General features: G+C 44.5%; 1 protein-coding gene across 1 annotated transcript in view; it reads right to left on the bottom strand.

Moving 5' to 3' along the window:
• Window positions 1–4,766: 4,766 nt before the first annotated feature.
• The window catches only part of Ptc (protein patched), a 46,986-nt gene continuing 33,768 nt past the window's right edge, over window positions 4,767–17,984 (bottom strand). The window contains exons 7-11 of the mRNA XM_078179890.1: window positions 9,277–9,684; window positions 6,990–8,828; window positions 6,411–6,899; window positions 5,916–6,039; window positions 4,767–5,756 (exon numbers count right to left, since the gene is read on the bottom strand). Of these exons, the coding sequence (XP_078036016.1) occupies window positions 5,614–5,756; window positions 5,916–6,039; window positions 6,411–6,899; window positions 6,990–8,828; window positions 9,277–9,684 (3,003 nt within the window). The 3' untranslated portion in view covers window positions 4,767–5,613. The remainder of the gene's footprint in view (window positions 5,757–5,915; window positions 6,040–6,410; window positions 6,900–6,989; window positions 8,829–9,276; window positions 9,685–17,984) is intronic.

The following is a 17,984-nucleotide window of genomic DNA, read 5'->3' as shown; positions in this document are numbered from 1 at the left end:
TTTTACGAGAACTTAAATTCTTTTTGATTCTGAGGAACTCGATTCTTGCGTTACTTTTTTACAGAATTTAATTTGTATAATTTGTATAAAATGGCTAACAAGTTTAGCCTTTAATACAGAGTAACAAGTGATGGAAAAATATTAATTTAAAAGATTCGAACAATACAAAACGAAAATTAATTGTATAACACGTCGTCTGACCAATATTTTCTAAGGCGTTCCGACGTCGACGATGAAACTGTCTTTACTCGCCAGTTGTCGAAACTACGAGTGCGTGCAATTATATAGTCGAAGGCAAAAAGATTCGCGCTGGAATCGGTGACAAGATATAATAAAACTGGATCCTCGTGGACAAAGGATGACCCTTGGCAAGCGAGAGAGAAAGGTCTTGCCAGAGACGTCGCAACCACCTGTTCGAGTACCCGATCGGTTCCAATAGTTCTGGCAAACGCCGCTCAACTTAAACAGCAACGCTCAAAGTAAATGGAAAGTCTCTTGTAGCAGCTAAAACCTCGATCGCTTCGGATCACCGAATCAATTCTGCCGTATTAGTGTCGACACTCGCATTCCCGCAATTAGGAAACTCGTAGGATCAGAATTCGAACCTAGCTGTCCGAAAGGCAAAACAGCCGGCGAAGCTGACAGAACTCGCGAGCAGATGAAATTTATTTTTCTGAACGAATTTGTATGCGTCGAGGAGTATCGCTGTTCGAAACTCTCATGGAAAACAGAGACTATAGCGTCTATAGCAATCGCGGCAGAAGTATCCGCGTCGATGGACTGCGGATTTCAGTCTCGGTTTTCAAACAGCAAGCGTTTAGTATTCCCGTAGAATTTGTAACATTATATTGTTCCTGACACAAGGGCCTGCGGCGATTATTTGTTCCACGCGAGATTAAAACAATTGAATTTCTCAACGAAATTGTTGTCACACTTTCTAGCTGCTTGATATTCTTGATTAGAATTGTCCAAGGAGAAAGTCGGCTTTTGCACTCGCGTAAAAACAATGCGAGCGTGTCTGCCTTAATTGACGGCGACGCGAACTGTCTTCCATTGGCGTGGACATGAGAACAGGAAGCGGAAGATCGAGGAAAAACGTCGTCGTCCTGGCGGTCGGATTACAGCCGCGGTCTCCGACGCTTCTATCGTGCGCTCGACGCGAAAACCTGAAAAATGTAACGAGAACAGTTTCTCAGAGAGTACAGGGCACCGACGAATACATATACACGCATATCTATTTTTATCGAGAAGATATCTCTACCATCGACTGCCGATGACGCGAACCGCGCGTCCGGTCCGGTGGCGAACCACAAACGATACACAGTTCCCTGCGCGAACCATTGTTCAGCTTTACGAGCGCATTTCCACCACAGAGATAGGCAAACTCATTATTTGCGATGATACGAAAATTAGAACTTCGTTCGCCCGAACGTTTTTCTCTGAACGCTGCGAACGCCACGGCAACAACCTGAAAAATTATGACAAAATTGAAGTATACTGTTCAATGAAAGTTAGATTAAAAAGTCGGTTACCTTTTTAAAATTCTTGCGTTTTGTTCATCCTTGTCGAGTGGAAAATTGTAATGGACAAAGCTGAAAAATATCTGTGCAAATAGTTCCGAGGTGTCAAAGTGTTAATACACGAGGTAATAAATTTTTTTGAGCGAACAGCATCGTTCTGTAGATATTGGTCGTATAAAGGCGACTGTGCTTCGAAGTGTTTCAAGTGTACGATTAAATAATGTTGCTAATGATTCGGCGATTGAAATTGTGATTGATTTTACGTTTGAAAGTTATTAATGCCTTGCGCGTTTCGCACAGTCGAAGAATCTACAGGATGTCTCAAAAATCACTCGCAGTCGATAAATTAGGATTCCTTAGGTAATTTGAAGCAACTTTTTGTTGCTTGAAAAAACCTGAGGAATCTTATTTGCCGATTAAGAGTGACTTTTGGGACACCCTGTATTCCACTTTAAAGATCTAGCGCGCCACGAGAAATTCTACCGCAGTTGGACGAATTGTTTAAATCTTAAAGTTTATGCATGTTTCAGAGGATAAGATCGATAAATGTTTGTAATTTTTACGGAGCTTTAAGGATGCCATTGACTTACACGATGTCTCGTTGTTGTCCGAGTAAAAATCCTGCCTATCTCTGAATATACAGTAATTAGTCGAGCGCGGCGACGTCTTTCTTAACTCTTCGGGACACGGTGGGATTAAAAATGTCCCACCCTTTTGATGTACGGTAATGCATGGCGGGACATTTTTAGACCCACCCCTTAGTATTGCAATAGCTTTGTTATTGCTGTGTTCATTTCTGAACCCATGTGGCATCTTACAAAAACAAATTCAATTGAATTATTAATCTTTCATTCTTTTATATAATGTGATTTTTCCTGTTAATAAAAATATACCAATTGTGGTTAATTTAAATGTAATAAAATTCCTGTGCCGCATGGGGTATATTTGTTCTCTGAAATCCTGTGTCTCGAAGAGTTAATCGATCGAGATTAATTGTCGCGGGCTGACGTCGTGTAACGATCGCGGATAATCGTGTTACCTCAACGAAGAATGATTATTTGTTAAGCAAAACAATCCTATCGACGATTCGCTTCGAGTTTATTACATGTATTATAATTCTTCCTTTACAATTAACTTTAATATAACTGGTTTGCGATGCGGATGTAAAGATGCGGGATTATGCACACGGTGGACATGCAATCAGACATATGTTTTTGTATATATGAAGGAAATATAATATATTAATTAGATTCGAGGTATAATGAAGCGACTGATTCGTATTATTCCAGAACCTGATCATTTCATTAATTAATCGACATTCATAATTAATTTGGGGGATTTCCGTAGCTTTTAATTCGTTAATTAAAATAATAAGAATTCTTGCAATACAATATTCTATTCATAAATTTATTATTTAAAAATTTCTTTCCCTTGCGACACCTTCCTTTCGTCTGTTTTGCAATTTAATATTTAAACAAAAGTAGCTAACAGAACTCAAACTACAGAAACTTCCAAACCATAAAACATGCCCTAGTACAAACGAGGTATAGAAATACTCGATTCTCACTGAGAAGGTTGAATTTCTGCAATATCGACATTGATGAGTACTATACAAAAATGATAATCTATTTCGAAAGCCCCACTTTTTGTGAGAAAAATTTGCTTTGAATGCTAGGACTAATCCTATATAAAATTCATATCTCTTTTTTAATAATCTTATAATTCTGCATAACCGACGAATGGTTTCTGATCCGTGCCAACGTGGATTTACGGGTTCGAAACCATGCTACAAAGTAATTGTTCCTCTAGCGACGATCAATCTGATTTTCATATAATTTCGTAGGGGATGAAGAATAGGTATTAAAGGTACTTGGGATTATTTCAATATCGTCGATATATTTATGTACAAACGGATATTATAAATCGTACAGTTGCTTGCTTCTATATTCAGTACATAAAAATAATTAGCTTCTACCGTACTAAACGTAATAGTAAGTTAAATTTCACGCCTCCAGTTGAAACATGGGAATAGGAAGAATTACTGGCTCTCTGTGTGTCGAGACTCGTATAATCAATGGATGCACAGAACTGCATCGTTCCGGTTCTCAATTTCGATGAAATTCGGTAATGGAGTTTATATCTTATACACAATTGGAGGCACATTTGACTATTCTGTTTCCTTATAAAATCTGTGTCCTTATTCACAAATAATTCTACACTTATTATAGAGCATCTGTTTTTTATTAAATACCTTCTCTGCATTCTCGTTATGTTTACAAGTTGACTTCTCATAAAAAATACTTCTCTTATTGTACATAAAATGTCTGCGTGCGTACGTTGCATCGAAATATACCTTGCAGATAATTAACCGTCCGATAATATATATTACACATTTTTACATTGGAGGTACGGGTCCGATGAATTGACTTATGTTTTTTATTAAATTAAGTAACGAGTTTATATAAAAATATTATATACCGTGTGACATAAATAATTAAGTATATATTTGTGTGGGTGTGGGTGTGTGTGTTTTTTTTTACAAATTATCGTACGAAATACGGGGGCATTGTACAAAAAAACGTATCGTTTTTAAATAGTCGTAATATTAGCGTGAGGACGTAAAATAAATAATAAATAGATTTCAGATTCGATATTCGCTCGAGTTCATATACACACTGCATGTTAATCGTTAGCATTATAATAAATAGTAGTCGCACGAATTTCATTATTATTTTTCCACTTTTACCAAGGCACCGCGTTGCAGTAGTTTACGAAGGCGAAAACGTCGCGTGAAGTCTATATCGCTGCTTCTGAACCAGAAGTTCGCAAAATCGCGTGATAATTACGTGAATCGCGTGGTCCGTCCGGGTCGAGCAACCCGATTACCTAAACAGGTATAACGCGCTCCAAATAAATGCATCTTCGTTTTCACGCAAAGACCTCGGTGCACCGGCGCGTTATGCGAAGAACAACGCTATACGTATCTTCTAAGGGACAAGACAAAAAAAAACATCTTGATAAAGTTGCGCATTCTCGATAAACTTAACATCTCGACGAAGACAAATGTTAATACTTTATATACTTTCATTTCGTTCAACGGATCCCTAGCGTAAAAAATATTATACAATCGTCGCTCGCGTTTCGTGAGTCCCCATAATCTTTGTCACCGTATTTATTAACAGTTTAATAGAAGAGATAATTCAATTTGTCTACTTTGCTAAATAATATCCTTATAGTTTCATGGAAACTGTCGTATACCACAGAGCATAGTAAAGCATCTTCTCTGACGTGCTCTTTTACGCACACACTCTCTCTCTCTCACACACACTCTTTCGCTCTCTCTCTCTCTCTCTCTCTCTCTCTCTCTCTCTCGCTATTCTTTTTTCTATCAAGTCGATTCGACAACGTCGTCTGCCCCCCAAATTATCACACATTCAATTCAGAAAAGAAGACTCGGCCGAACAATGCTCTGCATTGAATGTATGATACACTACGCATATAAATGTGTCTTTCAGAACATTCATACGTATAAACGCACCCTGTACGTATCGGTTCCGCGGGTGGGCGTAACACACACCTTCTCCAGTTATAATACTTTTGTTTCTCAATTCGAACAAGCACGTTCAATCGTTTAGCGACGTGGAAGTACCCTGTGAATTCTGATCGCCGACGCTGTACAGGGAACTATAGTTTGCTTCGTGCTCTATTCGGGATCAGTTCGCTGTTTTCTATCGAACTATGAGCTGTAACCTTTTCTAACACCTCGGCTTCCGGAATTCTTCTGAAACGTTATTGTTACCGAATAATCCATCTGGAAAATTCTCAACTACTCGTTCACATTTTTAAATTTATTTTAAAGTTGATGCCGGCAGGTGAGGCGTTAGAAAGGATTCGAACGCCAAAGTTTGACTAAAAACCTGAACTAATCTTGAATAAAGCTGTCGGTACTTACACGATTCGGGCGCTTGCACCTCGCTACGTTACTAAAGAGAACAGGAAAAAAAAACTATAAATCTATCCTAGTCAGCCTTCTGTATGTTCCCGCTTTGCATGGTACTTGAGCAGTAGCTGCCGGTCATGCCGGTACTTATCATTAGTGTTTATGTTGGTTAGAATCTGAATCCGGTTCCGAACTGGAACCGGAAGACTCCCCAGCATTAACGTTCGCACTGCAGCGCGAGCTCCTTCGGCTACTGGAAGTCGTGTGCCTGCATTTTTCACTACGGTCCATTGTACCTACAATAATAGTCACCGAGAAATTATAATATCCAAATGTAACGAGATTAATTTATCGGTAATACTGTGAGCGCTGTAATTTTTTTTTAATCCAACTAAAGACTAAAATGTCGTTGAACGTGTGGTTAAATTACTTAGATCGCTAAAAGAGGTACTTACTGGTTAACGGTGTATGAACTTCCACCTTTATGTTAGCTGTCGCAGTGACCTTGGTCGTGATATGAGACGTCGACGTCACTGGTGATATTCGACTAGACCCACTTGTATCTGATCCACTACAGTTCTGTTAGTTAAAACAAAAGCACACGGGTTAATCATGCTGCTCGTGGGCACATCATTCACGCAGCGTTACGAAATCTAAGCAGCTGTGCAAACAGGGCGAACAACATATCTCTCATCCACACGACACGTGTTGCCCTAGCAAGAGTCACGATCTCGAATTAAACAATGTTTTCCTTGAAGACGAGCTACCCAAGATAAATCATGTTGCTCGCCCCGCGCATCTGTGACGTTAAGCAATCAACGAGTGTATCGCAGCAGCTACGAAAATATCGTCGATATATGGGGGTACGTATGAAGGGATCGAGAGAAACAGGTTTCGGCAATCTGTTTCGCCTTAAAAAAAAATAATAGAAAACGCGCGGTGGACCGTACCTGATTACCGCACGTCGACGTCGTCTCGACCTTCAGTTCCGGCTGGACGATTATGCAAGACTCTTGCGTACTGTGCCAGGAGTTCGGCTCCTCGGTAATCGTCGTCAAGGAAGGCTCGGCGTGCAACCTAGCATTATCGATCTTGTACGATCTCCTGGGTGGCGCTGGGGGCTTCGATCTTCTGACGATCGGCGAGGCAGGTGGTGTCGGTGTCGAAATTCGATCCGGGTGATCGTTGGGTATCACTTCCGGACACGGGCCGATCAAAGACAGCAGGATCGGCAGGAAGAACAGACCGTTCACCAGACCGATACCGATCAGGCAGAGCAATACTAGGAAGAAGTATCGCACGATGAACTCGAACTCGGAGAAGGCTAGCATCACGATAGCCAGCAGAGTCGTCAAAGCCCCGTGGATTACTGGCGCGTACATGTGCTCCAACGCTAGGCGGACCCTTCGATCTCTGCTTCCGATACTCGTGACGAAACTCTGCAAGTGAAGAAAGCGCGATAGAACACTCGGTCGATTGGAAAGCTACCTCGCCAGTGGCAGCTGCTTCGGTTTCAATGTACTACTCACCAGACAGATGTGCACGGTAAAGTGCACAGCGATCCCAACGCTGACAACGAGAAGCACGGCGGGAACCGCGCTGAGCTTGATGTCGCACAGGCCCATGAGTCCCAGGAGTTGCAAGACGACGGCAGCGAGAGACGTGCCAACCAGCAAAGCGGCCCAGAGGTTCAGCAGCAGGATACCAACCACGACGACACTGGCAGTCAACGCAGCCAACAGAGCTATGCCCAGACAGCTCCTCAAGTCCATGTACTGTTCCCAAAATTGAAACGGGATGCCGGAAGGGAAATTCGGCAGTCCCCTCTCCTCAAACTTCCTGCACAGTTTTCTGACACTGCCGATCAGCTCGGTGATCTCCTGCGTGTCCGTGAGCTTGTGCAAGTAGAACGGCATCTGGGCGTACGTCAGCGGCATGCTTTTAGGAATCTTGAGCTCGTGGTCGTTGGTGTAGATCCACTGTCTGGGCTCCGGCCTCAGATTGGCCTGGGAGGATCCGTAAGCGAGGACGTCGTTGGATACCCAGGCACTTAGGTAATTATAAAACGCTCTGGGGTTGATGATCCCCTCGGAGTCGACGAGTCTGACTTGGATGACCAGAGACTTGTCGATAGGGTTGTCGACGTGGCCAGTTTGGACCAGGAGCTTGTAAGCCAAGATGGCCTCGTCGCTGGCGTTCTTGTACCACCTCTCCTGCGTGATACACCCGTTATTGTAGTCCCTGTCGAAAGCTGCTTGCAAGCCTCTCAGCCAGTCCCGAAACAAACTGAGCCAGAACTCCGGCAGGCCGCCGTTGTCGTTCTTGATCACGTTCTTTATCCGCATGAACGCGTCGTGGTACTCGTACAGCAGCTTCTGGTTGTTCGGGTACTCGAAGTCCCTGCCGGTTACCGCGTACATGTTGTAGAACCCAAAGTGCTTCGCTTGGGCCGCGAGGAAAGCGTGCTCGTTGGAGTTCTGGGGGACCAGATCGGTCAATTCTAGACCGTCGTTCACTCTGATGGCCTGCCAGACGCTGCCGGCCAGCACCGCGATCAGCATCATCATCCCGAAGACCTTGGTCGCCGGCTTGGTGACGAAAGGCGCGTAATGCCTGGCCGCCATTTGGGTCAGCGAGAAGCTGAGGCAGTCGTCCTGGCTGCAGCCGGTCAGGGTGTCCTCCTCGCTGCACTGCTTGTCCAGGTCCACGTCCAGGTTGCCGCCGACCCAGGACTCGCTCTGTGCGTTCTGCGACGTCAGAATCTGCGTGCAGGTCTCGCGCCGCTCCGGAGGTATCGCTCTGGTCACCGTCTGCTTCGCGGTGCCGTTCGCCCTGCTGGCGTACTTGTTCCTGCCAGCGTTGGAAGACGGCAGGCAGCAGCAGAAGATATCCGAGCGGCCCGAACGACGTCTCCTCAGGTCCAAGCTGACCATGGCCGGGAACACCAGCAACATCGCGGCGAGATTGAACAGCAGCAAGACTCCAGCTTGGAGGCAGAACACTCGCAGAGCCGGTATCGGGATCAACGCGGCCGCGAAGAACGCCGACACGTTGCTGATACCGGCTAGCAGCACAGAGAGTCCCGTCCGCTTCAGAACTACCCCCGTTTGCTCGCCGCTGGGCACCTCGTTCACCGATAGCTCGGCGTACGTGTGCGTTAATAGGAACATGTCGTGGACGCCGAGACCCAGGGCCAGGAACGGGACTATTTGAGTGGTCGCAGCGTTGAACGGGATGCCGAGCAGGGCGCAGAACCCCAGACCAGCTGCCACCGTCGCGCAGATCAACATCACGCCGGCTATGCCAACCCCCGCCTGCGAACGCACCGGGTCCTTCCAGCGGAGGAGCGCTATACCTGCGTACAACAGCTGTAACAGAGCATACCGAGTTTAGAATCGCGATAAACATCTTCCACCCTTTGGGTTTGGAAAAGTTTTGGAACTCTTAATGGGCCGCACTTGGTAGGGAAAGTCAACTCGAAAGATATTTATGAAGCCTCTCGCATTAGGGAAATGAGGTCGTTTGCAATAACCTTTTTCTCAGCAAGAACGTTCTACGAGGTTCTCTTTACAGAATAATAATCTAAATAATAATAGGAAAGGCTGAGGCAGGTGTCTACCGACGTGCGTCCGCTGAAATGGCTTTCGTATGGAAAGTAATGATCTTCGAAGCAATCCGCGATGGCATGCATTATTTCCGCGGTGCATAGAGTTTATGGGAACGGCGCTAGTCGAAAGTCCAAGGCCTGTATTAAGCCGTAGCGTGATTGATGGTCCGCTAATGGTTCGAAAGAGGTTTTTAAACGGTTCTACTGACCATCATCGCGCAGCCGATGGCGATCTTCATGACGGGCACCACGCTGTACTTCCCGAGTATGTCGTTCATGGTGGTCGTGCTGAACGCGTACAAATTGTACGGCGCCGAGCCGTTCGCGTCCAAATGCTTCTTCACCTGATTGCTGAACGCCCGTTGCCAGGTTTCGAGGACTTGGGACGCCTTCTCCTGGGACCAGTCGATGTGGTGTACCTTGTAGGTACCGGCGAAGAAATCGTAAAGCTCTCGTTCGCCCATTAGCTGGACCACGGTCTGGAGCGCGGCGGCGCGGGTCAAGTGACCGGTCTTATTGTGCTTAGCGCCGCCGACGAGCAGCTCCTCCGGCCAATGCATATATTTCGCCGCGAAACCGTAGCAGCCGCCCGTCAATTCCGCCCCTATGTCTGGTACCTGTCGAAAGAAACCGTATCGTTCAAGTACCTACGAATACATCCGCCACGGTCGATCATCTTCCAGCCGACCATCGGTTCGGCATAGTCGATGGGCCAAATCTCATTTCAAGTAAACATTAAAAAATACTTATTAAATTATTTCAAATAATTCATTAATTCAGTAGCACATTTGCTCGTGCTTCTACAATTTGATGAAATAAATATCGACCAATCACGGAGAATAATATTATCTCTAGATAAATCTCGGAATAGTTGCTGAATCGAAAGAACTGTCGGCCATCTTCTATCTTCGTCCGAAAGGTTTGAGACTTCGGTGCACCGAGCGGCTCCACAGTTCTTTATTTTGACACGTCGAAAGGTGAGAGATTGGACCCGGGCCAAAACCCTTCGCCTCGTCACCGCAGAGTCACCGGCTACGATTCGTTCCAGTTCGAAATAAACAATCCCGACGCGGCCGATGTTATTATATAATTAGCGCGTATTATTAAAAGATCGGTGGCGAGTCAGCGATGACCCCGGCGCAGGGCCCGGAACCGGAGCAGACCGCGGGTTAAAGTCCTGACTGGTATGCTCCTTTTATAGGTCCCCATAAAATCTCTGTGTGAGGTCCGGCGACACCCCAGGGCCACCCCTCTGTCGTCTCACTTACGATCACGTTTTTACCATTTCTCGGGGCACCGAGGAACGCCCATTCGGAACCCTCTTTCCGTCCAGAATTATTCTTTCGGCAGGCAAAAGAATTCCTAACGTGACTTGACGCGGCTTCCACATAGATTCGGTCACGCTTCGGAGATTCGTGGTTTAGACAGGCTTTTTGGCTTTGGCTTCGGCTTTCGTTGCCGGCCGAATTGAACGACGTTCTGGTTAGAAAACGAATTAGACTCGGTTACGGCCAAATACGTTTTCCTAGAGAGACGAAACGAAAAGCTGGAGTTTAATATATGCGACTCGAAATAGCACGTATCGAAATTAATAATTTCTTGCCACCGATGTGGATGTCATTTTTATTCGGTATAAAAATCCATGATCTATCTACCTAACTATAAAAAAAATTCTGTTAAAGAAACTGTTCCTTAACATGACTGTCATCACATAAAATAGTATAATATAATTATTATATTATACTATACTATATTATTCTCATATTTCTAATTTATGAATTATTATTTTTTTAATGGACGAAGAACTTTTAAAGAAACCTTTTCAACGAATATAAGATTTATGGACAATTTTCGAATAGGTATATAGTTGTTCCTGGAAACCTGCTTGACAAAATAAAAATATGAATCTAATTACGCTCGTTGTTATTCGAAGGCGCGCGCGGACCTTCCACCTACTGTGTTAAAACAAGAATATTGAATCTGAATTATGGTCGTCGGAATAGAAATCGTCAATTACCGGTACAATTCCATTGGGCTCTCGGACGCAGGTCACGCAACCTGTCAGACCTGTCGTTTAAAAATCACGGCGGGTAGCAGGCACGCAATTATGTAAGTACTTTGTAAATCGTCGATTAATTAGCCGGGCGCAGTTGGAAACCGACAGCGCGAAATCGCAAGAAATTTCGATTTTCGCGAAAAATCGTCGTGGTGGAAACGAAACAGCAAGAACCGAACGGGAAAGATACGGAGGATCGTTGACGGCATACTAATGAGAGCCGGTATTAATTACCCGCGATTAAATCGTCGACCGTTGCATAATAATTAAGCGAGTAAGCGAGTGTCGGGCGCGGAAATTGCGGAAGACGCGTGGTTACGACGGTTTTTTGACTGTCCAGTCGGAGATTACCTCCACTTAATAAATAATATGCCTGAATAATTATTTAACGCTGTGTACAAGCGACCTGGAATTTAACTAACACCCGTTAACAATAATAATATGGAAAATACTTATAAATCTTTAATTAGATAAATTTTAATTCGCTGAATTTCTAATTAGATCAAGACAAAATGAAGCAAAAATATTTTTACAAATCGTTGCAATATTGAAATGAGAATTTTCCAAATAAAACAACTCAAATTGCAGAAACAATTCTGGAAATTGAATTTGAAGAAATAATCTATAAGTCAGACGACTGCAACAGGTATGACCGGAGATATATATTTTTTAAGGCAACAAAAGATTCAGGGTCGCATGATTCAATTAAGGTTCGAGGTGCACCGGTCACACGTGTTTCAGCATTGCGGGCAACCGAAGTCGAAACGGCGCGCAGCAGAGTAATTAGCGGTTACCATTCGGTACAATTATACCGGGGCGCGTACGAAACTTTTCACGGGTGCCCCGCGGGGAATTCTAATTCGACGCGATTCCGTTGCTCGATACCCCGGGGCATCCTTTAATTTCTCCGCGCATTCGCGGCGCGACACCCGCATGCCAACACATGCTACGTGCGCCGATAGGGGCCACCCAACGTGATTATCGCTCGTAAGTATCGGTTCGCGTCGCCTTCGGCCCGCCTCGCCGTATATTTCTCAACAGCTTTCGACATCCGACCGACGACCGGGTCGGCGACGACCCGCGTGCACAAGAATGGACCTTCGCTCGCAAATTATTTGACTATTCGTTTCTTAAAGGACGTTTTGAAATCGGATAATTTTTAATTAATGCAATATATGGTACATTAATTTTCGAGACACCAAAAAGTAAAAGTAATTATAAAATTATACTATTAATTATAGTAAAAATCATGTACCATATATATGAATTGATTTTTACTGCTATTATTAAAAGCATATTATTAAAATTACATTATTAAAATTATATTATTAAAATGAACTTTATTATCAGTAATTCCTGCAGGACATTAAAATAGTTTCGAACGCTTCAGAATGCTCGATAGTTTAATCTAGATTTCGGTCGCTTCTAAAGAGAATCGAGCGAAGGAAAAAGGGGGGCGACCAACAGCGCCTTGTGAAACGAATTTTACCGATACCCGGCTGAAGATCAGATAAACCCACGCGATCACGATTCCGTCGGTGATCCAAACGAAACGTGTTGCACGTGTTGCGTCGGCGTTACGTAATTCCACGAAGGAGCACTATGTGTGCACAGCAGAAAACGTCGCGTCAACGCACTACTGGCACCGTTTTCTTGTTTCTCTCCGCCGATGTCGCGCCGGCTCGACTAGACCGGTACTGCTATTATATTCCGAAACCGTTCCTCCCTCTTCCTTATTTCTTCATTACAGAACCTTTTTACGTCATATCACGTTTTTACGTCGAACCGACCCAATCATCTTCAATCGATCAAGAAAAGTTTCAATCCATGTTCATGCCCTTGCAATAAAAATTATTTATCATCGCAGACAATTAAAAGAAATATTTTGCTACAGTTCTCTTTTAGATAATTTTTGCTAATTTCTTTTCTGAATAATTTTTGCATATTTCGATTCCAAACAATTTTTGACTCGGTGCGTCACTTTTCCAAAGTATACGTGAATATTTATATAGCTTTATAAATGTATTCCAAGTACACTAAATTAATATATGGCAAATTTAATCAAGTAATTTGGTTCGCTAGATTAATTAACGTTTTCGCCTATGGGGTTTCTGGACCAGAGAGGCTCCAGCAATTTAAGAGGTGGCTTCTGCCGAAGATGCCAGTCCTCAACGAGAGCTTAATGGAATGCATTATCAGACTTATTAATATCCGATCGCGCGGTTAACGAAGACCGGCTCGGTAGCAAAGAGATCGATAGCATCATTGATGGCGAGCCTGATACGTGATCTCTTGAAGGGGACGGAAACGATGGCGAGGGAAAATCGGCGGCTCAGAGGAAGCAGCTGCGACCCTCTCGGCAGATATAGTATAGGAGAATATCCTATACTCGCATTAAAATGCGTACGATCGGCATTAGGAACTGAATTTATCAGATCTTATAATTCGACGACAGTCTTATCTTTTTCGTTAATGAAAGAAACTGCTACAGTAACTTACGAAAACGATCCTAACCTTTCTATCCCTGTTACAAATATGTAAAACCAGTGTACTCGTTAAAAATAATTAATAACAGATTTATAGTAACTTTTTATCTTAATAAAGACGATTTTCGAATAGAATTGCTTTCAGAAAAATGTATAAATTAACAATAAAACTAATCTGCATCCTCGTATCTGTATTACAATTTCTGATACCCAGTGACAATTTTTAAGAATAAATTTTAAATAAATCCCAATTGAAGGTTTGCTAAAATTTTTACCAAAGCGAATCTGAATTCCTCGATGCACCGGATGCAACCGCATATTTCCCAAAGGACATTCTTCGCCCACAGCTACGCTCGGAATGGCCCCTCGGTCTCCTGACGCGTGATCATTAAGTGTAATTACCTTAAGTACAGGCGCGCGCAATATATGGAAATAGAAGTAGAAATGAGGGGCCTAGTCGAAGGCAGAGAAAGAGAATAAAAAGGCAGAGAGAGAGAGAGAGAGAGAGGAAGAGGGATTGTTTTTACAGCGTCTCCACCCTTTCAAGTTCGGACGACATAAATCCACGCTTTCAATTATGCGAAATTAATCGGCCGCGCCTTCTACCTACCCTCTGCACAATCTCTTTCTTACTTATGCTATCAATTTCCCTCTCTCTTTCTTTTTCACTCTTTTTTTTCACTCACGCTATCTATCAATTTCTCTCTCTTTTTCTACGGCTTTATTTCCCTCTCGCTAAAATACTCTCCGCGCCTCTCCGATTTCAGCGCGCGTTCACGGCGGCGCGAAAGGACCCGCCATGCGTCATTGTATATAAATTTCATTGTGCCTTCGCACGGTTTTCCTTTTGTCCGCGCGGTTATTTTCTTTCGTCGAGGGGAATGAAGAGGTAATCTTTGCAAATGCGCTCCGAGGTACGAGGCAAAAGGGAAGGAAACGAGTTTGATGGGAGTCCGGTGCAGCGAAAGGGGTACCCGTAATAATGCACTTTTAGCGGGCCGAGTTGTCTCTCGGAAATAAAATATCGGTTGCTTGCAATGGTAATCAGTAGACCCGCGTATTTTATGCGGTCGCGCGCGCGCGCGCGCTCGCGTGTGTGTGGCCGCGCCTGTACGCGCTTCGAATACTGCGAAACGAAACCTTAACGAAGGTTTAATGAATGTGTCATCTGTCATTTTACCTACGGCCGAACTCTTTGTAATTTTGTTATTAAGAAATAGAGCGTTTCAATTTGCATAACGATGCAAGCAAGTTCGAATTGTAGAACTGTTTGCAAGACTCGAGAATTAAGTACAATGAACTTCGTATTTAGCTTTATTTCTAATTAATCTAATATAGAGCCACCCTTCGTATGAGACAATTCCATAAAGCATACATTACAATAAAAATGATAAAATATTTAAATAAATTCAGTCTTCTAATTCTTATAAGGTAAAAAGAACGTCTTCAGTGTTTTAGAGTCATAGCTCGAGCGCAAAGGGTTGATCAAAGAGAGATCGTTTCTCTGAATGAATGAAATATGTTACAGATAATGTAAGAACGTTACATAACTATTCTTCCGTCTGCACGATTTCACATTTCCGTTAAATTCCGCCGTAATTTCCATAATTCCGTCACATAAAAATCTGAATAACACGGATGGCCCGGAACGGTGCATCAACCCTAATCGCAAAGTGACTCGCGAAGGCGAACAACAGTGCTTCGCTCCAGTTGCCGGAGGATCCCAGGTAGTGACAACTCACGAAAATCTGGACCGAGAAGAGTGCGTGCCCGGGGCCGCGCACGCGAGGCGCGTTTATTGGCCAATAAAAGTTCCAAAGAATGGGGAACCGTTGTTCGACTGGGATCACGTGGGCAGCGGTCGCCGGTCGATCGGATCGAGGGATTTCTCGCGGGGTTGCCTGTGCGCCGGGGAAACGAATTTTCGGCCGGAACGAAACGCCGAAACTCGCAATTTTCGGCCGTAAAGTTGGCGCGGGAATCGGCGAGGGCCAGAACAAACGGGACAGCCGCGCCCTCGATGAAACGATTCCCATGCGAAATCGCGCGATCCGTATGCGAGTCGCGTGGGCCGCGTACCAAGAGCTGCATTAAAATAATAAAATCGAGAGATGTGCGTCATTATTGCGCTACGTCGGTGGTCGGGGACCGGGACCGGGTCCCGCACACACGCGTGTTTCCTTTTCACACAACCGGCACGGTTACGTGCCTGTCATTTCGCTGCCATTAACATACAGTCGGATTCCGGGCTCGGCTGTGAATTATACTTCGCGTAACAGTGACGACGAGACTCCCGATTTTATGCAGCTATGGCGTAATGTATAGAATTAAGTCGGAAGAAAAATAGAGCAAATCGTAAACAGACTGAATAATATATGGACTAATAGAGATTGTTGTCACATTATTTTACAGTTATGACAAGGCTACGTCAAGATTATGGCATGATATACTGAAGAAAATAAAAGGAAAAATTGTACATATACAGAATAAAATAATACAGAACAGTGGCGGCAGATAAGAATTTTCAGGATTGTCAAATAAACCTTAAAACATGATGGAAAACTGAAATAAAAGTAGGGTAAACTACTGTCCCAATTGTCGTTCCTTTCCTTAATTTTTCGAGCCGTGTTTCCCAAGGTCCCTTGCGCAAAGGAAGCTCGGAAGAACGGCTGTGAATCCGTAAAATTGCCGTCTGCGACTAAAAATTCGTCGGGCACCGCCGCGTCGCCGTGAACGCGAGAACATTATCGACTATTCGAAATCCCGGCGGTGAAGCATCGAGCTTCCGCGTCTCGGATCGATAGATTCTAGCACGGACAGGTTACTTCCTCCTGCTACGGAGACACGGCCGGCTGCATCAGCATTCACCGTTCGATCCCGCGTGACGAGAAATTCTCGATTTCGGTCGCGCCTTACCCGTGCACACGATTCCCAGGTACGGTCAATTAAGTATTCATTACCGTGGTCGCCGGCTCCGGGCACGGAATAACGCTGCGGACATCAAAGCGAAATGGACGTCGCCTGTCCGGGGGACCCACCGGGCACGCCACGTAAACGCAACCGGTCGCGACCATCGATCGCAGAATTACAAGTGGCCTTTTCATTATTCCCGCCGTCGGTCTTATGAACGAAATTTTATCGTCCGCCAGCGCTTTTACATTGTCTCGCCCGTGGCCCGATTATCACACGCCGCGAGACGGCGTTTCCGTACCGATCTGGCTCGCGTGCCACTTCTCCATCGATTTTCGATCCTCTCCACCACCGGAATATTTTTTTATAATTTTCTCTCCTGTTAATAGAAGACAAGTTATCGATATTATATTCAAACTCCTTGATATACGATATTCAAAAAAATTAGTCACTGCTACGCTGTCGATCTTTACGCGAGATAAAAATGTTCTCTCTCAAACCATAGAAATTCTATTATCTTTTATATTATGTATATACAGTACACTGACTACAGGACGGAAAATAAATCGTTCGCGCGGCACAGAACCGCGACAGCTTCCGTAAACTTTTCGAACGGTCTATCAACGGATCAAGCGCCGCGATTAATGTCCCGGTAGGAGAACGACAACGGACGAGGGGGGTGGCGGGTGCTGGCCGATCTATTGCATAAAATAAATTCCTAGCCGTGATTGCAGCCAATCGACTTCTAATACACCGTTCCGTCGTTCCCGCGATATTGATAGCGCGTATAATTATTTCCGTGCATCAATCTGCGGGAGAGGGCCGTGCCCGCAGATTGATCGCGGGGCATAAATCCGACGGCAAATGAGCCCGAGACAGAATTAAAGCTAATAAACGGACTCGGCATAATTGCACGTACGCTATGAGTTATAACATCAATCCCTCTGACGCTGGAACAAGCGTGCTAATAAGTGGTTGGCGAGCTTTTTGCTCGTTCGCCGGAGTCGACAACGGCCGCGAATGCTCGATGGTGGCGTAATACGTGTCACGAGCTTGCTACTTGGGTGGATAACACCACCGTGTGGAAGGGAATGGGGACGGCCGGCTAGCAAGAAACCCGAGGAAACGCCGTGCGCACAGGCCCGTGTAATTACACCGTTCTGAAAAGTTTCTAATACCGCGAATTTACGGCCGGAGGAATTTCACGACGAGGCGACCCCGCCTCGCGCGTCGACGGATTTCTTTAAAAACGTCGCCGAAATATACGGATCACCTTGAAATCACCGACGTTTTTAACGACAACGATAAATGCATCGCTAAATGCATCGAGAACCCAGACAGCGTAAAGATAGAGAAAGAAAATGGATAAAACAATTAAAAGACGTCCCCTACATTCCAGCACGGTCTAGGCAGTTTCAATGAGTCGATTAATTACGATATCGAATTCTAGAGCGTCCTAAAAAGC

The sequence above is a fragment of the Augochlora pura genome, chromosome 1 (assembly GCF_028453695.1).
Source record: "Augochlora pura isolate Apur16 chromosome 1, APUR_v2.2.1, whole genome shotgun sequence".
Taxonomy (NCBI): Eukaryota; Metazoa; Arthropoda; class Insecta; order Hymenoptera; family Halictidae; genus Augochlora; species Augochlora pura.
This window is presented reverse-complemented; position numbering and strand designations above follow the sequence as displayed.